Source organism: Diceros bicornis, chromosome 14, assembly GCF_020826845.1.
Source record: "Diceros bicornis minor isolate mBicDic1 chromosome 14, mDicBic1.mat.cur, whole genome shotgun sequence".
Taxonomy (NCBI): Eukaryota; Metazoa; Chordata; class Mammalia; order Perissodactyla; family Rhinocerotidae; genus Diceros; species Diceros bicornis.
In genome coordinates, this window is record NC_080753.1 from 43,904,451 (window position 1) to 43,923,839 (window position 19,389).

The window sequence follows — 19,389 nt, forward strand, 5'->3', positions numbered from 1 at the left end:
GTTGCGCGCCGCTGCCCGCGGTATTCAAACCGTGCCCAAGGGAGCTTCGCCGCGGGGCGGCGCGGGTCATCTGGAGGGGGGTGGCGAGGGGTCTTGGGAGCTCTCTCCGAAGAAAAATCTGGGCAATTCCAGCCAAAATCTTAATTTCTTTATTTTGGAAGCCAGCAGGAAATTGAGAGGTGAGGGGGCACGGAGAGAAAAGAAAATTAAGTCGTTTGGAAAGAGTAACACAAATAGGATGTTAGAAATTGAGTTTCATCGTATTTATAATTCCTCTGTGTGTGTGTGTGTGTGTGTGTGTGTGTGTGTGTGCGCGCGCGCGCGCACTCGGCTTGCCTGGTTAGAGCCCCTCGCGCGGCTCCTGTCCCGAGGTGGTTACACCTTGCTTCTTCCAGTGGCGTGTGAAACAGGTGTCGTGCGCGCACTGCGAGCGCTGATTGGCTGTGCAGAGTGTGGTGAAATACTTGAACGTGGACCGTGAGTCCCGCAGCCTGTAGGGTCCTTGGCGGGCTGGACGCCGGGCGCACGGCCGTTGCTTCGCTTTTACCTGTGGGTTTGTCTGTTTCCCAGTGGTTTCAGGGGCGACCCCGCGCTGTGTGTGCGCTGAGGCCGCTGGGGCAGCGGAGGTGCCCCCCACGGAGAAGCGAGCCGGGCCGGCGTCCCGTGAGGAAGATGAGCGGCAGCGGCACCAGCGCCAGGTCCAGCCACCTGTCTCAGCCGGTCGTGAAGAGCGTGCTGGTGTACCGCAACGGGGACCCCTTCTTCGCGGGCCGCCGCGTCGTCATCCATGAGAAGAAGGTGTCCAGCTTCGACGTCTTCCTGAAGGAGGTGACGGGCGGCGTTCAGGCGCCCTTTGGGGCCGTCAGGAACATCTACACCCCGCGGACCGGGCACCGCATCCGGAAGCTAGAGCAGATCCAGAGCGGGGGCAACTACGTGGCTGGGGGCCAGGAAGCCTTCAAGAAACTCAAGTGAGTCCGTGTGTCCCCACCGCCCACCATTTCAGGGTGCACTAAGGTGTGCGGTTGGCACGAGGAAGGGACTGACTCTCGGTCACCCACACCGCAGTGTGTCGAGGGCTGTGACTGCGCGCGTTGATGCCTCTCCACGCTCCCGCTGCAGTTGGGGTTCAAGTTTGAGAGTGTGACTGGAGAAGGAATTTCACTTGGGTAGCAGCTGTAGAAATAGACTTGAAACGTGTGTATCAGGAACAGGAATCTTAAAAAAAAAAAAAAAGAAAAGTATTTAGTGACTAAACTGATACTTTAGCATTTTCTGTTCTGCTTTTTCTCTTTCCACTTTTTCTTTTTTCTTGGAACCTATCTTTTAAGTTTACATAAAGATTTCTTAAAAATCACTTTGAAGTATTGGATACTGTATTGTCTCTAGAGGAGAAAGTGCCCCTGTGTCGTGTCCCCCCCCCCCCCCCCCCCCGTTTAAATTCTTGCAACTTTTCATTCCAAGCAGAAGGGACCACGCCTCACTGTTGTGACCCTCCTCTCACCCCTGCATGTTTATGCCGTTGGCATAATGCTTGGAAAAGTTTATTGGCTTCCTGTATTTGTCTATACGTCTGTCTCCAGGTACCTGATGGTTAAACCTTCAAGCACAGGGGTCATTATTGGCGCTTATCCCCAGTTCCTGGCAGAGAGCTCACTCATAGTAGTGAATTAGCAAACTGTGCTGAGGTCTGTGAAGGGAAACGATGAACAAGACATCACTCCCGTCTTTTGGACTTCAGAGTGTAACAGGAGACAGATTATATGCACACCAATACTTTTCATGCAAATTACAAAGGGATAAGTGCAATTAGAAGAATAAAGTTATGTGGGAGTTGAGAGTTGAGAGAGATTATTCCTGGTGAGGGTGGGATTGTAGGACAGGTAGAATTTAATATTTCATAGGGTTTTTTTTTTTTTTACAGCCTTATTGAGGTAGATGTCATATAACATAAACCACCCACTTTAGTGGTTTTTACTATATTCACAGAATTGTGCAGCAATCACCACAAACTCATTTTAGAATATTTCTATCACTCCAAAAAGAAACCCCTTACCTCCCAATGTCCGCTTCTCTCCATCCTCTAGTAACCACTAATCTACTCTCTGTCTCTATAGATTTGTCTGTTCTGGACATTTCGTATAAATGGAATCATACAATATGCAGCCTTTTGTGTTTCTGGCTTCTTTCACTTAGCATAGTGTTTTCAAGTTTCGTCCATGTGGTAGCATGTATCAGTACTTCATTCTTTTTATTGTTGAATAATATTCTGTGGTATGAATATTCCATGTTTTATTTATTCACTAATCAGTTGATGGATATTGGGTTGTTTCACTTTTTGGCTATAATGAATAATGCTGCTATGAACAATTATGTGTAAGTTTTCATTTCTCTTGGGTATATACCTAGAAGTGGAATTTCTGGATCATATGGTAACTATCTTGCATAGTTTTTAATATAATATTTTAATTAAAATTCAGTTTGAGCCTCTGGATAGCAAAAAAATATCTTTACCAGAAATCTGTGCTTGTGAATTCTGATTTTAACTGTATAGAAATATTTTCCCACATATCACTAAAGTTGTCTAATACCATCTTTTCTTTCCTAAGTTTGTTTAAATTGAGTTCTAGGTGTTCTGCTTTTTGTTATGCCAGACATTCTTTTCATGGGAGGTGAGGGATGCGATTTGATTTATTTTTCCCTTCCCTGAAACCTCCTTTCTCTAGCTTTGTCTAGCTTCATAGAAAAGAACTAGATGAAGGTGTGTGCTTCAAAGAAACTTGGCACTTAAAATTTAATAGACTGCATTGTGTTCAATACCAATAGTCTGGTTTTTATCCATCACCATACACAGATATATAATAATGTACACCTGAAATTTACACAACGTTTAAGCCAATATGACCTCAAAAAACCCCCCACAAACTAGTGAAGTGCTAGATTAAAGAAAGTATGGAACTCATACCTAGAAATAATCCATAATCTACGTATGAAAACAAAGATTAAAAAAAACCCTTAAAATCAGGAGACTTGAGACTGAACTGTTTATTAGCTCTGTATCCTTGGGCAAGCCACTTGACTCAGCTAGTCAGTTTCCTAATAAAGAAAAGGAACATGACCATTTCTACCTCACAGAGTTGTAAAAAGTAAATACTATGGATCTGAATGTGTTTCATAAACACCAAAGTGTTACATAGATGTAAAACATCTCTATGGCCAGTTCCTTTTACCATACACTTTATTTTTTATTAAATAGTTCCTATATAAAACAATTTCATGGGAATGGAAATCTGGTTCAGAATCTATTAACAGCTTAAAATTGTAGACTCACTTTAGTAATTCACATTCTCTTTTGTTTATTTGGCACTACCAACTCAAAAGATAAAAACAGGTACAGTTCCAAACCAAATAGAAAGTGCACTTCAAATCACTCTTTATATATACGAGAGATTTGCGTGGTTGTTTTTGCTTTTAATTCACATACAAAAAGCCTGAGTTTGTTATAACAGTGTCCATGGTTAGTTTTCCATGCTGACAGATGAATAGTTTATTTATTTGTGTTAAAGTGGTAGTATCTATGGGTATAATGATAGAAGCCAAGAAGATTTAAATGCTAAATATATGCTTACATAAATGCTTAGCAGTTGTAAGTTTATATAACAAACCAAGCAACTGGCAGAGCAAAAGAAAGCCGAGAAGATATTGAGGGTAATTCGTGTCATTTGGACCCTAAATGATGTTGGGGAAGATAGCAACGGTAGAAAAATATTTTTCAAATAAAAATGATCAACTTCCTGCTTGAATTTCTTTCACGCAGATTTTTTCTAATAGTTTTGAAACCATGGTTAAACTTCTAGTAGCCATTAAACTTTCATAGCAGAGAATTCTAGAGATTATTATTTTCCCCATGCATTTTTGGAAGTTGACTCTGCTACATTAATCTTGTGGATCTGAGATTAATTTCCTGCACATGACAGTTAGAATGTTTTGGTGTTATGTCAGAAATAAGCCCCTGCAGATTTGCAAAGAGCCATTTTATTGCTGAACAGAGGGGATAGTTGCACTGTCTTATATAGATACTGTTTATTTAGGACACATATATGATAATTTCCACAGGTATCGATTAAAGCATTCTATTCAAAAAAGCAAACAACAACAATAAAACACATTGCAATAGCCAAAATTAATTTTAATATAAAATTATGATAGTTGAGGTAGAGAATCTATTTATTTATGGTTATAAATTAAATGCTAGATTTATACTTATGTTTTATGTTAAAATATTTATTTAGCACTTTCTGTGTATAAAGCACAGAGGAACCAGATTACAGTGATGGAGTTATAGCTTGAAGTTGACAAAGGTATAAAGTTTTCAGGTTGTGCTTATGCTATAGTTAAAGAATGATCACTAGTTAATATCCGTAGCAAACAGTAATGGAATAATAGGGGTCTCCAGAGGTTAACTAGTCCACCCATCTGTCTCTTAGCTGAACCAATACCTAAACCATCCCACATGGCTGAGCATTTCTATATCATTAAAGTGCTCTCATAGGGGAAAAGATTTCCCAACCTTGCACAGTTGTTACACTAATGCATGCTCTCGTACTTTCTTTGACCTGAAGTCTATGATCAATGGAATTGTTAAGCAGCTTTACAAGCAAACCACTCTTTATATAAAAATTGATATAAGTATCAGAAATATCATATATATAGTAAGTAGCTAACCATTGTGGGGAAAAAGATGTTCCCCAATAGAAGTATGTATTTCTAAGAATTCAATTTCATTGAAGTTTAGAGTAGACACATGTTAGCTCTGGCTGGTGATGCTGAAAGCAGTTCCTCCTAGCTTTTAATTAGTAGCTATTGATTTTTTCTTTAGGCTTAAGTATTTCCTATAGCTTGCTTTACTTTTTAATAATTTTTAAAAAGAAATTTACATATCTGACGCAAAAGCTATAAAAGAAACTCTTATTTTTTTTTTTCCCTTCAGTTACTTGGAAATAGGAGAAATCAAGAAAAGACCAATGGAAGTTGTTAATTCAGAGGTAATGCAAATAATATTTTGAAAGTCCAAATAAATAACAGTGCCATTTTTGTGTTTCTTATGGTGTGTCTTAGAGATTTGGATGGCATTCTACTCATAAGAGATAAGTTGTCTAATGTATATAAATGGGACATTGTATGATTTAAGGTAAAGATAACCCTTTCTTTGGATCATTACCAGGAATGAAGAGACTGAGTAGGTGTCCTAAGACATACAGGATTAGACACAATGTTTTCTTATTTTTCCCATTTTCTAGCTACTTGTTCTCTGGTTGAAATCTAGAGGAATTTTCCCTGTCAAGTGGGGAGAGATTCTGAGCACTGTTAAACCAGTCTTTACTGAAACTACATCCCCTGTCCTAACTTGCTTCTCACAGTCCAGTGTCTGAAATAGCCAGGATCACCCTGACTGCCCCTGAGACTTTCAAAGGAGCCAGTTGTACTTTCTGTGATGTCAGGAAAACACCTCCATTTTAACTTGCGTTAAAGTTCACTCGAGCATAGTCACCAAAAGCTTGCACGAAGACTAGAAACGAGTCTTGTGGAACATATTCAGAACAATCCATTCCACGTAGCTTCTGAATCCCTAGTGGAGTTTTCAGATATTTTGTAGGACGTATTCCTTAGTTTGTGGATGAAAAAATAGATTGAAAACAAAGTTAAGGCAACAGCCTTAAATTCCCAGTGAGAGAGGAAAAATTATATTTAAACTCCGATTGGGACTCTGCTCACCAGCCCAGACTCCCCCTTATCCCATTTTGACCCCACATAAACAAGTGTTTCCGATGAGTGTCTTCTGCCAGTGAGGAAATAGCTGACAGAAAAAGGAGTTTTTCCTCATTTGTAGCACAGAGCCCCAGAGAGACTCCTCAGCTCTCGCCATTTCCTCTCACGTCATGTTTATGCCCAACAGGACCAAATAGATCTCTCTAGAAAAAAACTACATGAGAAAAAATTCTAATTGTGAGGTATTTTGAAGAATATGAGATTAAATTCATTATTCAAATAATTTCTGGAAAGAGGTGCTATTCCCAGACATTGTTTAAAATAATTAATATTCTTGTTTGTATTTTTGATTTTCAATGTGTGTCAAATTAATTATTCATGAAAGTGATAAGATTTATAGCTTGAAGTGGACAAAGGTATAAATTTTTCAGGTTGTGCTTATGTTACAGCTAAAGAATGCTAAATATCTGTAACAAGTAGTAAAAAAGGACATTGGTGAATTAGTTCTGGATATAATTTTGTTTGAAGGATACACAACTGTTTGAAGTAGGCTACCTTGCTTGAAACTGGTGACTGAAGCTGAATTTCTATGATAGAATTTGAGATGTGTGAATTCCTAAAAATATGAGCATATATTTACTCTAGGATTCCAGTGTCTTTGATGAAGACATTGTGCCTGGTGAAGTGCAATAGGTGTGTAATAAATTTTTCGAATGTACTTTTTTTTGAAGAAAAGATTATCCTTGGGACTGGCCCCATGGCATAGTGGTTAAGTTTGGCACTCTCTGCTTTGGGGGCCCCGGTTCGCGGGTTTGGATCCCGGGTGTGGACCTACACCGCTTGTCAGCCATGCTGTGGTGGTGACCCACATACAAAATAGAGGAAGATTGACACAGATGTTAGCTCAGGGTGAATCTTCCTCAAGCAAAAATAGGAAGGTTGGCAACAGATGTTAGCTCAGAGCAAATCTTCCTCAACAAAAAAAAAAGAAAAAAGAAAAAAGAAAGAGATCATCCTTTACAAAGGAAGCATTCACAAGGACTCCAGTTAATTTAATCTGCTAATTGTTCTTTCACTTTAGAGCAGTAGCTATTGTTTTCTCTTTACTTTGGGTGTATGGACGAGCCACACAGACAAGGTTCTAATTTATGAATGCACATCTCACATGTGAAAAACCCACCCCTTATCTAGAAGACTACATCTCTCCCACTTTATTTCTTACTGCTGATTCCCTTCCCTTTTCCTTTCCTTTTATAGCACAGACGCTGCTGTAGCCTTTCCTTTCTTTCAGTCATTCCCCACAAAGCCTTCCAAAAAGGGTAAAAGGAAAGAAATAGAAGAAATTTGGGGATGCAAAGGAGATGGGTAGAGATGGTGAGAAACTGCATGTCTATGCTCTGTAGCGCTTTTGCTCAGCCCACCCCAAGCCCCACTGTCCCACTTGCTCCCTGGAACCTTCTCTCCCACTATTGTCTGCCATGACCTTTCCTTCCAGTCTAGACAGGCTGTGTGTTCACTTCCCTGACTTTGCATTCCCAGTCTTGGTCTCCAGCACAGAGACCCTCCTCCCCAAAGACCACACCATGGCCACACTCAAAGCCTGGTTTGAGCAACGGGAGCCCCTACTTTCATTGCCAGAAAGGGAGAGTTTCGGCATCTCAAAAGGGAATTCTGAATGCATTTTCCGATAGAGACATTACTTTAACTGTTGGTTCTATAGTATTATTGCTGTTGTTTTAGGTAGAACACAAGTTAAAAGGCTTTGGTGAGCTGCCCTGAGAATTATTGTGTGTGTGATTCTTTTTTCTTCCTGAGAAAGATTCGCCATGAGCTAACATCTGTGCCAGTCTTCCTCTATTTTGTATGTGGGTCGCCACCACAGCATGGCTGCTAAGGAGTGGTGCACGTCTATGCCTGGGAACTGAACCCGGGCCACTGAAGCAGAGCATGCCAAACTTAACCACTAGGCCATGGGGCCAGCCCCTGTGTGTGTGTAATTCTTACAGTGGAGAAATACCTCTCTCCTTTCCACAACTGATTTTCGTCAAACTTTTAGAATTCAACAAGTTTATAAGTTAGAGGACTATCTATATTCAAAATGTGAGAACAGATTTGATAGACGCTGGCCTTTCACAAAAATTATAGATTGTATTTTCTTGATCTAAGATGGTGATTTCCTTTCAACATTTATGTCTGCCAAGAAAAGATTGCACACCTTGTTAAATACTATTGATGACTGCTATTCTTTGGTGTACGATAACACAGCTTACTCTCAATCTCACAGGGAGAGATTCACAGAATTAATTCTGAAATAGGTTTAGAACATGAATACATAGAATTGGAGGGTTTAGAGTTGTTTAAGGTGGAAATTCAATGCAGTAGAAGGACAAACAATGTTTATTCAAAGATGTTTCAGTATGAAGGGTGAGTAAAATTACTTGTTCATCAAAATTGAGGGCATTTTCCTCAAATATGAGGTAATTTCATACTATTTGAGTTTTCAGTGTTGGGGCTATGTAATAAAAGGCCCCACACCAGTGTACATGATTCAGTTATCCTATTTGCTTAAAACATACTAATTCTAATTATTCCCAGTACATGGTACTGTAGAAGGACCTTTACAGTTCGATGGGGTTATGTAGAACGTGTAGCACTGGGTCCTAAGCCACTGGGGCTAGGAAACCCAGCCAGTGAGTGCTGGGAGTTAGTGGCATTCCTTCCCTCCTCCAGAGCACCCTCACCCAAGTCTGTAATACAATTTGGTTGCTCTTTAGAGAGTTCATAATTTAGACACAATGGTATCCACTTGCTGACCGCAAGTCATGGTAACTAGAATGTGCATGTCACCTCGACATTCAAAGTTCTTTTGTGGTTCCTGTTATTGCCTTCCTGTTCCGTGAAGCTCATCTTTAAAGAGACACTGAAAGGACAACCAGCCCTTTTCCTCTTCCTCTTTCTGGCCATATCATTGGGATAGATAAAGGCAGAACTCGAACGGATCTGTTCCACTAACCTGAGAGAAGCACATGATGTTATTTGGCCAACGCTCCTGGAAGCAGGAGGAAAGGGGAAGGATGATAAAAATAAAGAGGGAGAAGAAAAAGGACATAGGAGTAAGAAAGATGAAAAGGTGACTCTGGTGGTTTGCATCTGCTCCAAAGTCGGGCGGTTTTGGGGCTCAGAGCAGACTTCCTCCACCTCTCTACCCACGTCTTGCTTTTCCTAATATCCCCATAAAGAGATCTTCTAGACTCGCCTTGTACTCTTGCCTCTCCTCCCCAGTCATTTGTATAGTTGTATTTTCATCTTTCTCCCCACTTTCCCTGCATCGGTGGTGGTTTTAATAAAGACAGTTTTCTCATCTTCTGACCTTGGGAGCTCATCTCCTTGTTTATGTCTCCCCAGTCCTCTCTTTGCTTGCTTCTCCCCCTTCTCTCAGGTCAGTTTCAAAACTCATTCTTACTTTTTTTTTTTTTTTTGTGAGGAAGATTAGCCCTGAACTAACAGCTGATGACAATCCTTCTCTCAGAGCTCATTCTGTGCTTCCGTGTTCCAGGTCGACTCACCAGCTTCCCTCCTTCCTCTGTAACATAAGCTGTCTGTGGGAGTCCTCTGTCGTTGCTGGAAGCCTCTGATCTGCATGTGGGATTCCTTTCCTTGTCCTTACTAGCCTGCACTGAGTTCTTACCCTCTTGCTTTAACTGACTATGATTTTTGCCTCCTTTCTTCTTCTTTTACTGCCTCATCTGCTTTGCTTTCATGTGATTGGAGGCTTGAGCTGTGCGGCACGGTAGGCAGAGTGGTGGGGAGCAAAAATGAACAAGACTTGTATAACCTCTCACCTCTAGGAATATACATTGCTGAAAAGACAAATGTGATATCTCTAGTACCACATGATAAGTGATTCAATTTGGTCGGGATTCAATTCAGTTTGTGTTGAGCTGTTTATTTCAAGTGCTTTTGACTTTACCATGTGGCAGCAAAGCCATTTATGAACTCTTCAAATGGAAGCTTCCTTCCTCTTTGACCTAGAGTTATAGATCCCACTGATCATTCCCCTGGCCCATGTCTCATCCAAAAAGTGAATTCTTCAAATAATGACATACTTAAATAGTTAGAGCTCCAAGTCAGTTTTACTGTATAAGAAGCCTTGGTACACATTATATACAGAGGGCACAAGCGGACAGCTTGGCTACAGAGCACTTACGATGTGCTGGGAACTGTGTTAGGCAGTGGGCGTTGAATGAATACTTCACTGCTCTTGCTCTTTTAGAATCTAGGGGAGGAGACAGGGAAGTAAACCAACATTATTATCCAGGGCACATGTCCTGGGCTAGTGGTATGCTCAGGAGACTGAGGAAGGACAGATGGGATTAGGGTTGAGGGTCAGCCAGTTTACAATGGTTTTAAATATAATAGAATTTTTTATTTTTGGCCTGTCTCTCTTAGATTAAGGTTTTGAGAATGTCCCTTTCTACAACTTCAGTAAGGGGGGATTATTTAATACTTATATCTGTGAAAGAGTCAAAGCCTGTCGCTGACAGAAGGAGTGAAAATCAACTTGATGGACAAGAGAAAATGGCAGCCTTGCCGTTGGTCAGGCGTGGAGGATGGAAGTATAGCAAGCTGCTGCAGAGTTAGCGGAGAACGTTGCTTCTCTCACAGTCACACAGCAGCCGTAAAATGCCATAAGCGCCCCGTATTTAAGCGATTACTGCTTTCTTACTGCTGACACCCCAGACCTGCTTTGCTGGTCCCATATTTTCCTGGGAATCTTTAATTGCTAAACCACCCTGACCTCATAACAACCCCTCGTGCATCCTCACTTCTCCTAATCTCACCCCAAAAACTGCAGTCGATCCAGAACTGACCTCTGCTGCCCTTCCACCCTTCTCAGAATCCTTCCATGACAACCCAAACTTGCCAAGAGGTGATTCCCTCCTCCCTCTTTCTCAGCGCCATTCTGTGGTTTCTCTGAGAGCCATCCACTGCTCTACCAAGTTAGTAAAGCTGATTTTGTCAGACTACAGGTTGGTTCCTGTGCCCAGTGGTCTTCAGCAGAATAGGCTTTCACATATGCCTCAGAACTGTCCGTTAGATGGTAGGTCTCCAGGAGGTCTGCTAATTTTGTGTAGTACCTAGCATTAATGGGCTGGTAATAGTTTTAATTCTCTATAGTTTTGAATGTTCCTTATCAGCCAGTTAAGGTAGACGTCTGCATGCCTCATGATGCCTAGTTGTTCTGCATTTCACATGTGGGAGGGATGTCTCACATAGCCTAAAAGTCTTCGTGGCCACTACCTGTTTGGATTTTGTTTCAGCATAAAATTAGTTGTAGTTAAACCTTTGTGTGATACTTTTATCGTCTCTCTAGTATAATTTGGAGCTGTGGTAAATGAATACTGTTCCCTCAGCAAGGATTTACTGTGTGCCTGCTATGTGCCAGGCATTGTGCTTGTCCCTGGGAACCAAACAAACATGGCCCCTGTGCTTGTGGAACTTACTGCTCTTTAGCCTTCCTTGCCTGCTATGCCTCGATTTTAACTCTACCAACATGGATCTGTGTTAGAGAACTTGTAGATTTCTTTGGTTCAAGAGCTATATTTTGAGGGCTAGATAAACAGTTTTTGAATTTTATTATTAATAATGGGTCAGGGAATAATGAGGCTAAATTTTGAAGAGTAATAAACACTTAATTTCTGGAAAATTAGTTCCATTTTGATGGAGTTATAAACACTTAAGCTACTAATTGTAACCTGCATAACAGCTGGGATTGTTCATTTCCTGATGATTGGATAAAAATGGCTTGAACCTCCACTACTTAGCCTTGGGAATGCCCAATATTCTCCCCAAAATTTCTGTGAATTCCTGTAGGCATTATTATCTCATGAGCACCTCTTCTTCCGAGCTTCTGTTTCGAAAGTATTAATTGAGTTTGTGGACTGTCTTGTTCCCCTACAGGTTGTGTGTCTTTAAGACCCCACCACCTCAGAGATGAGATCCTTTCATTGATGTCCTCACAAATACCCTATTCACACAAGTTTGTGTGTGGTGAAGGTTACCAATGGTTTGTAGAAATGGAGTAGGTTTTGTAGATCCTGTAGAAGTGTCAACAACTCAAAACTTAATATCAGACTTCCTCATTCTTAAAAATACCTTTTATTTGCCTTAAATGCCTTATTTGTCTCATATGCCAATTCAGGCTCCAGCCCGTGGCCTTGCTTCTTGGCCTCCTCTCTCTTTTTCTCCCTCTGCCCATCTTGTCTCTGTTCTACCCCGACCCCAAGATCTTCTTGATTTCTAATACAGAACAATTTAGAGCTTTATTTTGTTTCCTTGAATCTTGATAACCTGTGCTCTCAGGGTCAGCAGAAAAGATAATTTTTACCCCCTTCCTAACATTTATATTTTTAAAAAATCAAGGGTCTGCTTGGGCTTCCCCTTCTTTTATCTACTCTTCCTCATCTGCTGGTGGAGGGTGCGGGTCATAAGTGCAATGATAGGAAAGAGGAGAGAGCAGGTCAGGCTTGCCTTATTCTAAGTGATCCATCCACGAGCAAGCATGCTATCTATACTTTGGAGAAGTGCTGCCTTGAAAAGAAATCTGCAAATTGATATCTGAAGTAAGACCCCAATGAATGCCTTCCCAAGGAACGGAAGCCTCCTTGTTGGATAAGCATCATATTGAATCCTCTTGAATACACCTCCCTCATTTTAGATTTTCATTTATAAAGAATTTGGATAAACTTTGTTTCTTCTTAGTGGGGTGGGGCGCTGCAGGAATACCTTGGAGTGGAGGAGAGAAAGGAGGAGAGTTTTTGAAACCTCAAAACATTGCCTTGTCTGGAAAGTTTGTGGGAGTGTGGGTTGTGCTTCAGGTCAGTTACTCCCGTGAATGTGTTTAAGGTTTTGAATATCATTATTAAAACTTCACATTTCAGTTTAATCATTAGGCGTAATCTCTAATGAAACATACTATGAGATTTGCTACTTAAAGTCTTTTGTTTGGGAATGGGATTTTAGACATTAAATTGGGTGTAATTATTAACCTTTCTGCAGGAAGGCATGGGGCTATGTGGTTTTACTTACTAATCTTTTGCCTGGGAATTCTGGGTTCAAAGTGGGAACTATTAAATAGTTAAACTCTTAAATATTTTTTTCTTTAACTTGGAGCAAGATTTCCAGATTATGTTAGTCAGATTTACTAATTTATCGAAGAATCAAAATCAAAGAGAATAAAACTCACTTTTGTGAGTTCTTCCCACAATAATTAAAGCCCCTCCCCAATCTTTTATTTTATACCTTTCCCCCACCTGTCTGGTGTAACTGCTAAGTAAGAAGCATTCTTTTAAGGACAGCCAGTTCACATCAGTGGTCATAGTGATTCCAAGGTGACTATGACCTTGCCAGGGTTCTGTGAAGATGGAGTTTTCTTCTAAAGAACGACTGGCTATTTCATTTTTCTTTCACACTTTCTTATTTTACCTTTACTCTGTATTGAGCTGCTTATGTGTGTGTGTGTGTATGCACGCGCATTGTGTATTTGAACAAGAATGAAAAAAAGAGAAATGTTCATATCAAGCTGGAAGATGAACAACATCCTTTAATAACCATTGATCAGCTCTGATCAAAAGCTAAAAGGTTGGTGATTTTAGTTTGTCCATTAACATGTATCATGGCATTTGTTCCATATATCTTGCATTCTCTATTTGGCATTTAGACATGATTTGAGGAAATTAAATGTCCATGAAATTGGAAGATATGCAAATTAGATAATGTATAATTTTTTTATAGTAATAAGCTATTCTAAGCAAAGACAGAATTTTAATAAATAAACATTAAGAAAATAATCAACCTTTTAAGAAAAAAATGGACAATTTAATAAAATAGTTAAATTGGTAACTAAATGTGTATGTTTAAAAACACCGCTTAATTGAAGTATCAAACTATTCTTAAAAAGAGATTTCATTTGAGTCCACACTAAAATAAGGTCCCTTTGGCAACTCCAACAGCAGCACCTACTGAATGGAGAAAAACTGCTTGTTCTTATACTGCATGGGATTCAGAAACATAGAAGATGAAATTTTAGGAATACGTAGTATGATTTGAAGTTCTGCCAAGGTATACCAAGCTCTTGGTTGATGGATACTGTGCACCTACTAGAAAATCAATACTGAAGTTCACATTTTAGGATAATTGTTAGAATGAGCTTATTGAGTTTTCTGGTAAAGTCAAAGGGACTGTTCATGATAGAAGTATGATTATTTCCATATGATAGGAGTAATAGGAAAATGTGACTAAGTAAATAGCAAAGTATATCCAAGGACGACAAATAAATTATGCTCAACCATTTACTGAGTGCTGCTTATGTATGATTTCACATTTTCTCAAGAGTATTTATCAAGAGCCTGCTGAATGCCAGGCAGTGGGCCTGATTCTAGCCATACAGATATAAAAAGACACTTACCATGTGCCAATCAGAATTACAAGGTAATTGATGTAGGAGGACCCTGGAAAGAATTTTAAAAGATAAATGAAAAAGAATAAAAAGATTGAAAAATAGTACCAGAGATGTTAATCCAAGGGAAGAAAATGGTTTATTTAGATCTAGTTAATACTTGGCTTCAGTGCTTACAAAGAATATGGTGACTAGCTCTTCTCCACCACAGCTGGGTACCAAAAAGGGGGAAACAAAATTAAGCTGTGGTGTGAAGGTTGAAGAATTTAGATCAGTTTGAAAGAAATTTTTTTTTAATTTAAATTAGTGAAGACTACTAAACACTTATTGAAAGAAAGTATCATCTCTTTTCCATCTATTTAAAAATATAAATACATTCTTCTGACTTGGGTATTTCAGTTGTATACCAAGATGGCGGAGATGAATTGAGATTGACTTAACTTTCAAAAAGCCCTCTAATCAAAGGTTTTGTGGGTTAGATTGTTGTCAGAGCCATCTTAGGAAGCCCAGAAGGACCATTTTGTGCCCAGGTTGTCACACTCCTTCATGGAGGAGGCAGTGTGTGGGAGAAAACTGCTGGAGTGACTGGCAGCAATCCATGTTGGTACCTTCTGTGGTGATTTCTCAAGTTCCAGAGAGTTCTTCAATGTAAATAACATGTGATGCTGTGATTTGCTGGCACTTCCAGTTAGAATTTTAAAAAAAGCAACAAAATTGGAAGCAACACCATGAAAGTAAAGGGTTTGGAGAATATTCCTATTTTGGAGTTTGGTTTTTGTATTTAGAGCTGAAGGTAGCCTAGCATCCTCGATAGATATAGCAACTATCCAAAAAGACGTTTCAATTTTTTTCCACACATTTTATGTCCAGAAGAGAAAACCCAAGAGAGTGATGTGTTTAAGGGAAGAGAAACTCAGAGGAAGCAGTGAATAAGAAGCAAGCAGATAAAGTCATCTGTGATAATACATTCATTTTTGATTAAGATATAGAAACTTGTCAGTTTAGGCAGTTTAAATTTTATTTCTCTTTAATTTAGAACAAATTGTGTGTGTATGTGTGTGTGTGTGTGTGTGTGTGTGTGTGTGTGTTTGTGCTTACTCTTCAGCACCTAACGTGTAGAAACTTTGTTTCAAAGATGCAGAGTGGTTTTTCTGGTGGAGTAGTGTGGTGAGAACACTGTGCTAATGGAGCCAAGGACTTATGCTTGGACCCCATGGGACTCTTAGTTCTGCTAGGTCCCTGGCCCCAGACTGTTCCCTAGACATCCAGCTGTCCTCTCAAGTGTGGCGTTAGTTAAGGCATGGGCGAGAGTGTGTATAATTCACCTCACATCTATCACCATATTGGAAAAAAAACTGAAAAGGGCTGTGTCTCGCAGGTAGTAGGCTAATATTCATATTTTTATGTGCAAAATAAAATATATTTCTGTGTACTTCAAAATGGATGGATGGAGGCATTTTTTAAAGACAGGGCTATTTTTTTGCATTTGGTTGACTTCAGCGTGAAGTATGAGGGTGGTGTGCCTTCATGTCTAGCTTGATCAACAATGAAAATTCCCATTTATTATTATGAAAGACTCCTTTTTAAGCAGCCAACCAGATCAAGCTCAGATATCATCCCATAATTACATAGTTTGGATGTTTGGTTTGTTGAATTAAGATTGATTTCAGCCTACCTGTTTTCTGGGGGCAAAACTCCAAGTGATGAAGGATTATGGGAGAGAGAAGACTAAATTGATTTAGTATATTTGCAGTGTCTAATGTTTAACATTAGAACATTTCTAATGTTAATTTCTGGAACATTTCTCTCTAGGAAATTTCTAATGGCGCTCTATGCTGCTTTGTGTGTGCATGCGTGTGTTTTCACCTTCTAGCAGTGAGTATTTTTGAATTTCAAAGATTTATGAACCTCAAGGGCCATCTTTGCTATTTAAGTTATACAATCGAATGTCACTGGGCTGCCAACTTTTAGAACCATTTATAAAACAAGTCACCTAATATAACCCAAATTACATTTTGTAAATTATATGCTAATTGATGAAACTCCACATTCACAGCCTGTTTTCCTAGAAATGAACAGATAACTTAATATCCAGTGCTACTAGTTTTGCATTAGCTAGTATAGGATCTTCCCCACCTGATTTTTAAAAGCTGGGTTAAAACAATGATTTGAAATATCGATTTTAAAATTATATATATATATTTTACTATAGCAAAAAGATTATTTTAGTATGTCTTTTTTTTTTTTAATTTATTTTTATTATTATTTTTTTGAGGAAGATCAGCCCTGAGCTAACATCCATGCTAATCGTCCTCTTTTTGCTGAGGAAGACCGGCTCTGAGCTAACATCTATTGCCAATCCTGGTCCCTTTTTTTCCCCAAAGCCCCAGTAGATAGTTGTATGTCATGGTTGCACATCCTACTTCTACTTGCTGTATGTGGGACATGGCCTCAGCATGGCCGGAGAAGTGGTGCATTGGTGCGCGCCCAGGATCTGAACCCAGGCCGCCAGTAGCGGAGCGTGCGCACTTAACCGCTAAACCACGGGGCCGGCCCCTAGTATGTCTTTTGCAAATGTATAGCTTGTTTCTCATGATAGCGCGACTGATTTAATTTGGTCAAATAGTATATGGAAATTGGATTAAATTATCTTTTCCCTAGGCAGCACTTCTCCTAATCAGATTATTCCCTTGTGTTATTCCTGTTTCAATTATTTTATCAATAATATTGATTAACTTTGGCACTTCTTACCTGTTAGTCTATCTAAACACGCATATGTAGGTATGTATATAATGAAGTACAGGCAATATGATTTGTTGCTAGGAATTTTCAGCATTTTTACTTAGTGGCTCTTAGTTATTCCTAAACTCTCTCCCCCCCCACTTCCCTAATTCACTTGCTTATATATATCCATATTCAAATTGTAGTTCTCCGTCTGTTTAGGAATTCCCTTTGCTCTATCCTACTATATCAAGTTAGTGGAGTTGTGTGCATCAAATTTGGTGTGAATAGAACCTGTCCAACGCTCATTATAAATGTATTCATTCGTAGAAAGACAATCTTGATTAGATGTTGCATTTTAATATGTAGCAATGTTACTTTAGCTTGTGTGTCCCAGATACGTGATTACTCTGAGTATATAGACAGAACAGTAAAATCATAATGGCACTCTCCCAGTACTCCATCCAGGTGCTCCTAAAGGATTATAGAAGATGGCTTTGTTTGCAGTGCCTGGAGAAGGGGAGTCTGGAGATGAATTGCTCTATGTCTCTGCTATTATTTTAGGTCTCCTTTCATGTGGGAGGGTTTGGAGCTCAAGGGAATGATACTAATCACAAATTTATAGCTCTTACTTTTTGGTAGTAAAAAATTAATATCACAAATTCTTTCATCAAAGAAATGTTTTGAGTACCTATTTATGTGCCAAGCATCATGCTAATTGGATTTACAATGGCGAGGAAGCCAGACAGGGTCACAGCCTTTGTGAACATTGTTGTCTGATGGAGAAGACAGATCAGCAAGCAAGTCATCATAGTGAAGCATGCTGTATGGGAGGGTACAGAGGCACAGGGTGCTAGAGGGGCAGCTACCACAGGCCGGGGGAATCCTCAAAAGCTTCCTGGAAGAAATGACATTTAAGTTGAGACCTAAAGGAGCTGAGTAGATGTCAGCCAGGCTGACAGAGTGGGGAAGAGTGTTCCAGGCAAAGAGAACAGCATGTGTGAATGTCTGCAAATGAGAGAGTGTATGGCACATTTGAAAACTTATGCAAGTTCTGTTGGGCTGAAGCATGGGAAGGTACTGGGATGGAAGGATGGTGGGATGGAGATATGTGAGACATGAGACTTGGGAAGTAGAAAGGGACCAAGCCATTGAGGGGCTTTAAAAGCAGTTTGACATTTTTCCTAAAACCAATTGGAAGTTATTGGAGGGATTTCAGCAGGGAATTGACATGGTCACTCTTGCTGCCATAGCAAGGTTGGAGGCCAGGAGAACACTTTGTGTCTGTGTGTGTGTGTGTGTGTGAGGAAGGTCAGCCCTGAGCTAACATCTGTTGCCAATCTGCCTCTTCTTTTTTTTTTTTTCTGCTGAGGAAGATTGGCCCTGAGCTAATATCTATGCCCATTTTCCTCTACTTTATATGGGACGCCGCCATAGCATGGCTTGACAGCTGATGCATTGGTCCCCACCCAGGGTCTGAACCCGCGAACCTCGGGCTGCCAAAGCGGAACGTGCGCACTTAACTGCTTGTGCCACCGTGCCGTCCCCCAGGAGAACACTTAATGGAGATGAATGTGGTACTCATGATGGGAGAGGCTGTGTAGATGGTAGAAGAGTCAGCTTTGAGAGGTAGGACTTAGTGACAGGTTGGATATGAGGGAATGAAAAGAGATTAGTTGGATGATTCTTGGATTTCTGGTCTGGGCTGCTAGATAGATGGTATTCGCCTTCATTGAGACAGAGAGAACAGTTTGTTTGCTTTTTGATAACAATGATAGTCAGAAATAGTTGAAGTGTTAACTGTTTGAACATCAAGCCAACCCAAATGTTGGAAGATATACAAAACCAGAATCCATTGTGAGTGTGTGTATATGTGTGTTATTTCTTTACTGTGTGCTTAGTAGTGTTCTAGGCACTTTACAAAGATTATCTAATTTAATCCTCACAACAACCTTATGAAGTAAGGATTCCCATTTTACAGTGGAGGAAATTGAAGACTAAGACACGGTCCTGCAGAGCTCACAGTCAAGAGGTACTGTGTGCTAATACGTTGTGTGTTTGTGCAGAGGGAAGCATTTGCTACTGAGTTAACCAAATTTAATTGAAGATGATCATTCAGTGTCTTTTTGTTCTTGAAAGGGCATTTGGAGGGTGAAGGGTTTTATTTATTTATTCTATAAATAAAGAGTATAATATATTATATATCATACTCTGATTTAATGATGATAGGAAGGAAAAGATGTATAAGAAAGGCTAAAAATTAGGAAGTGAATCCAGAAAAGGGGCACAATTTTATTTTAATTTCCTTAATATCCTTCTTTAGCAAGTCATCATTAATCACAAAATCTTGCCTAGAGTTATTTTAGTTGTATTCTCAATTGACTTTTTTTTTTTTTGCCTTTGCTATTATTCCCTATAGCATAGGATATTTACGCTGAATG

The 19,389-nt window shown here is 39.8% G+C and overlaps 1 protein-coding gene across 3 annotated transcripts in view; it reads left to right on the top strand.

Annotated features, from left to right (window-relative positions):
- Positions 1-487: 487 nt before the first annotated feature.
- The window catches only part of DCDC2 (doublecortin domain containing 2), a 165,877-nt gene continuing 146,975 nt past the window's right edge, over positions 488-19,389 (top strand). The window contains exons 1-3 of one of the 3 annotated variants that reach the window (XM_058555163.1): positions 488-971; positions 4,991-5,045; positions 16,040-16,102. In XM_058555163.1, coding sequence (XP_058411146.1) covers positions 673-971; positions 4,991-5,045; positions 16,040-16,102 — 417 coding nt within the window. In that variant the 5' untranslated portion in view covers positions 488-672. Of the gene's footprint in view, positions 972-4,990; positions 5,046-16,039; positions 16,103-18,929; positions 18,981-19,389 lie in introns of all 3 variants that reach the window. The other 2 variants (XM_058555164.1, XM_058555165.1) reach the window with 2 other exon arrangements.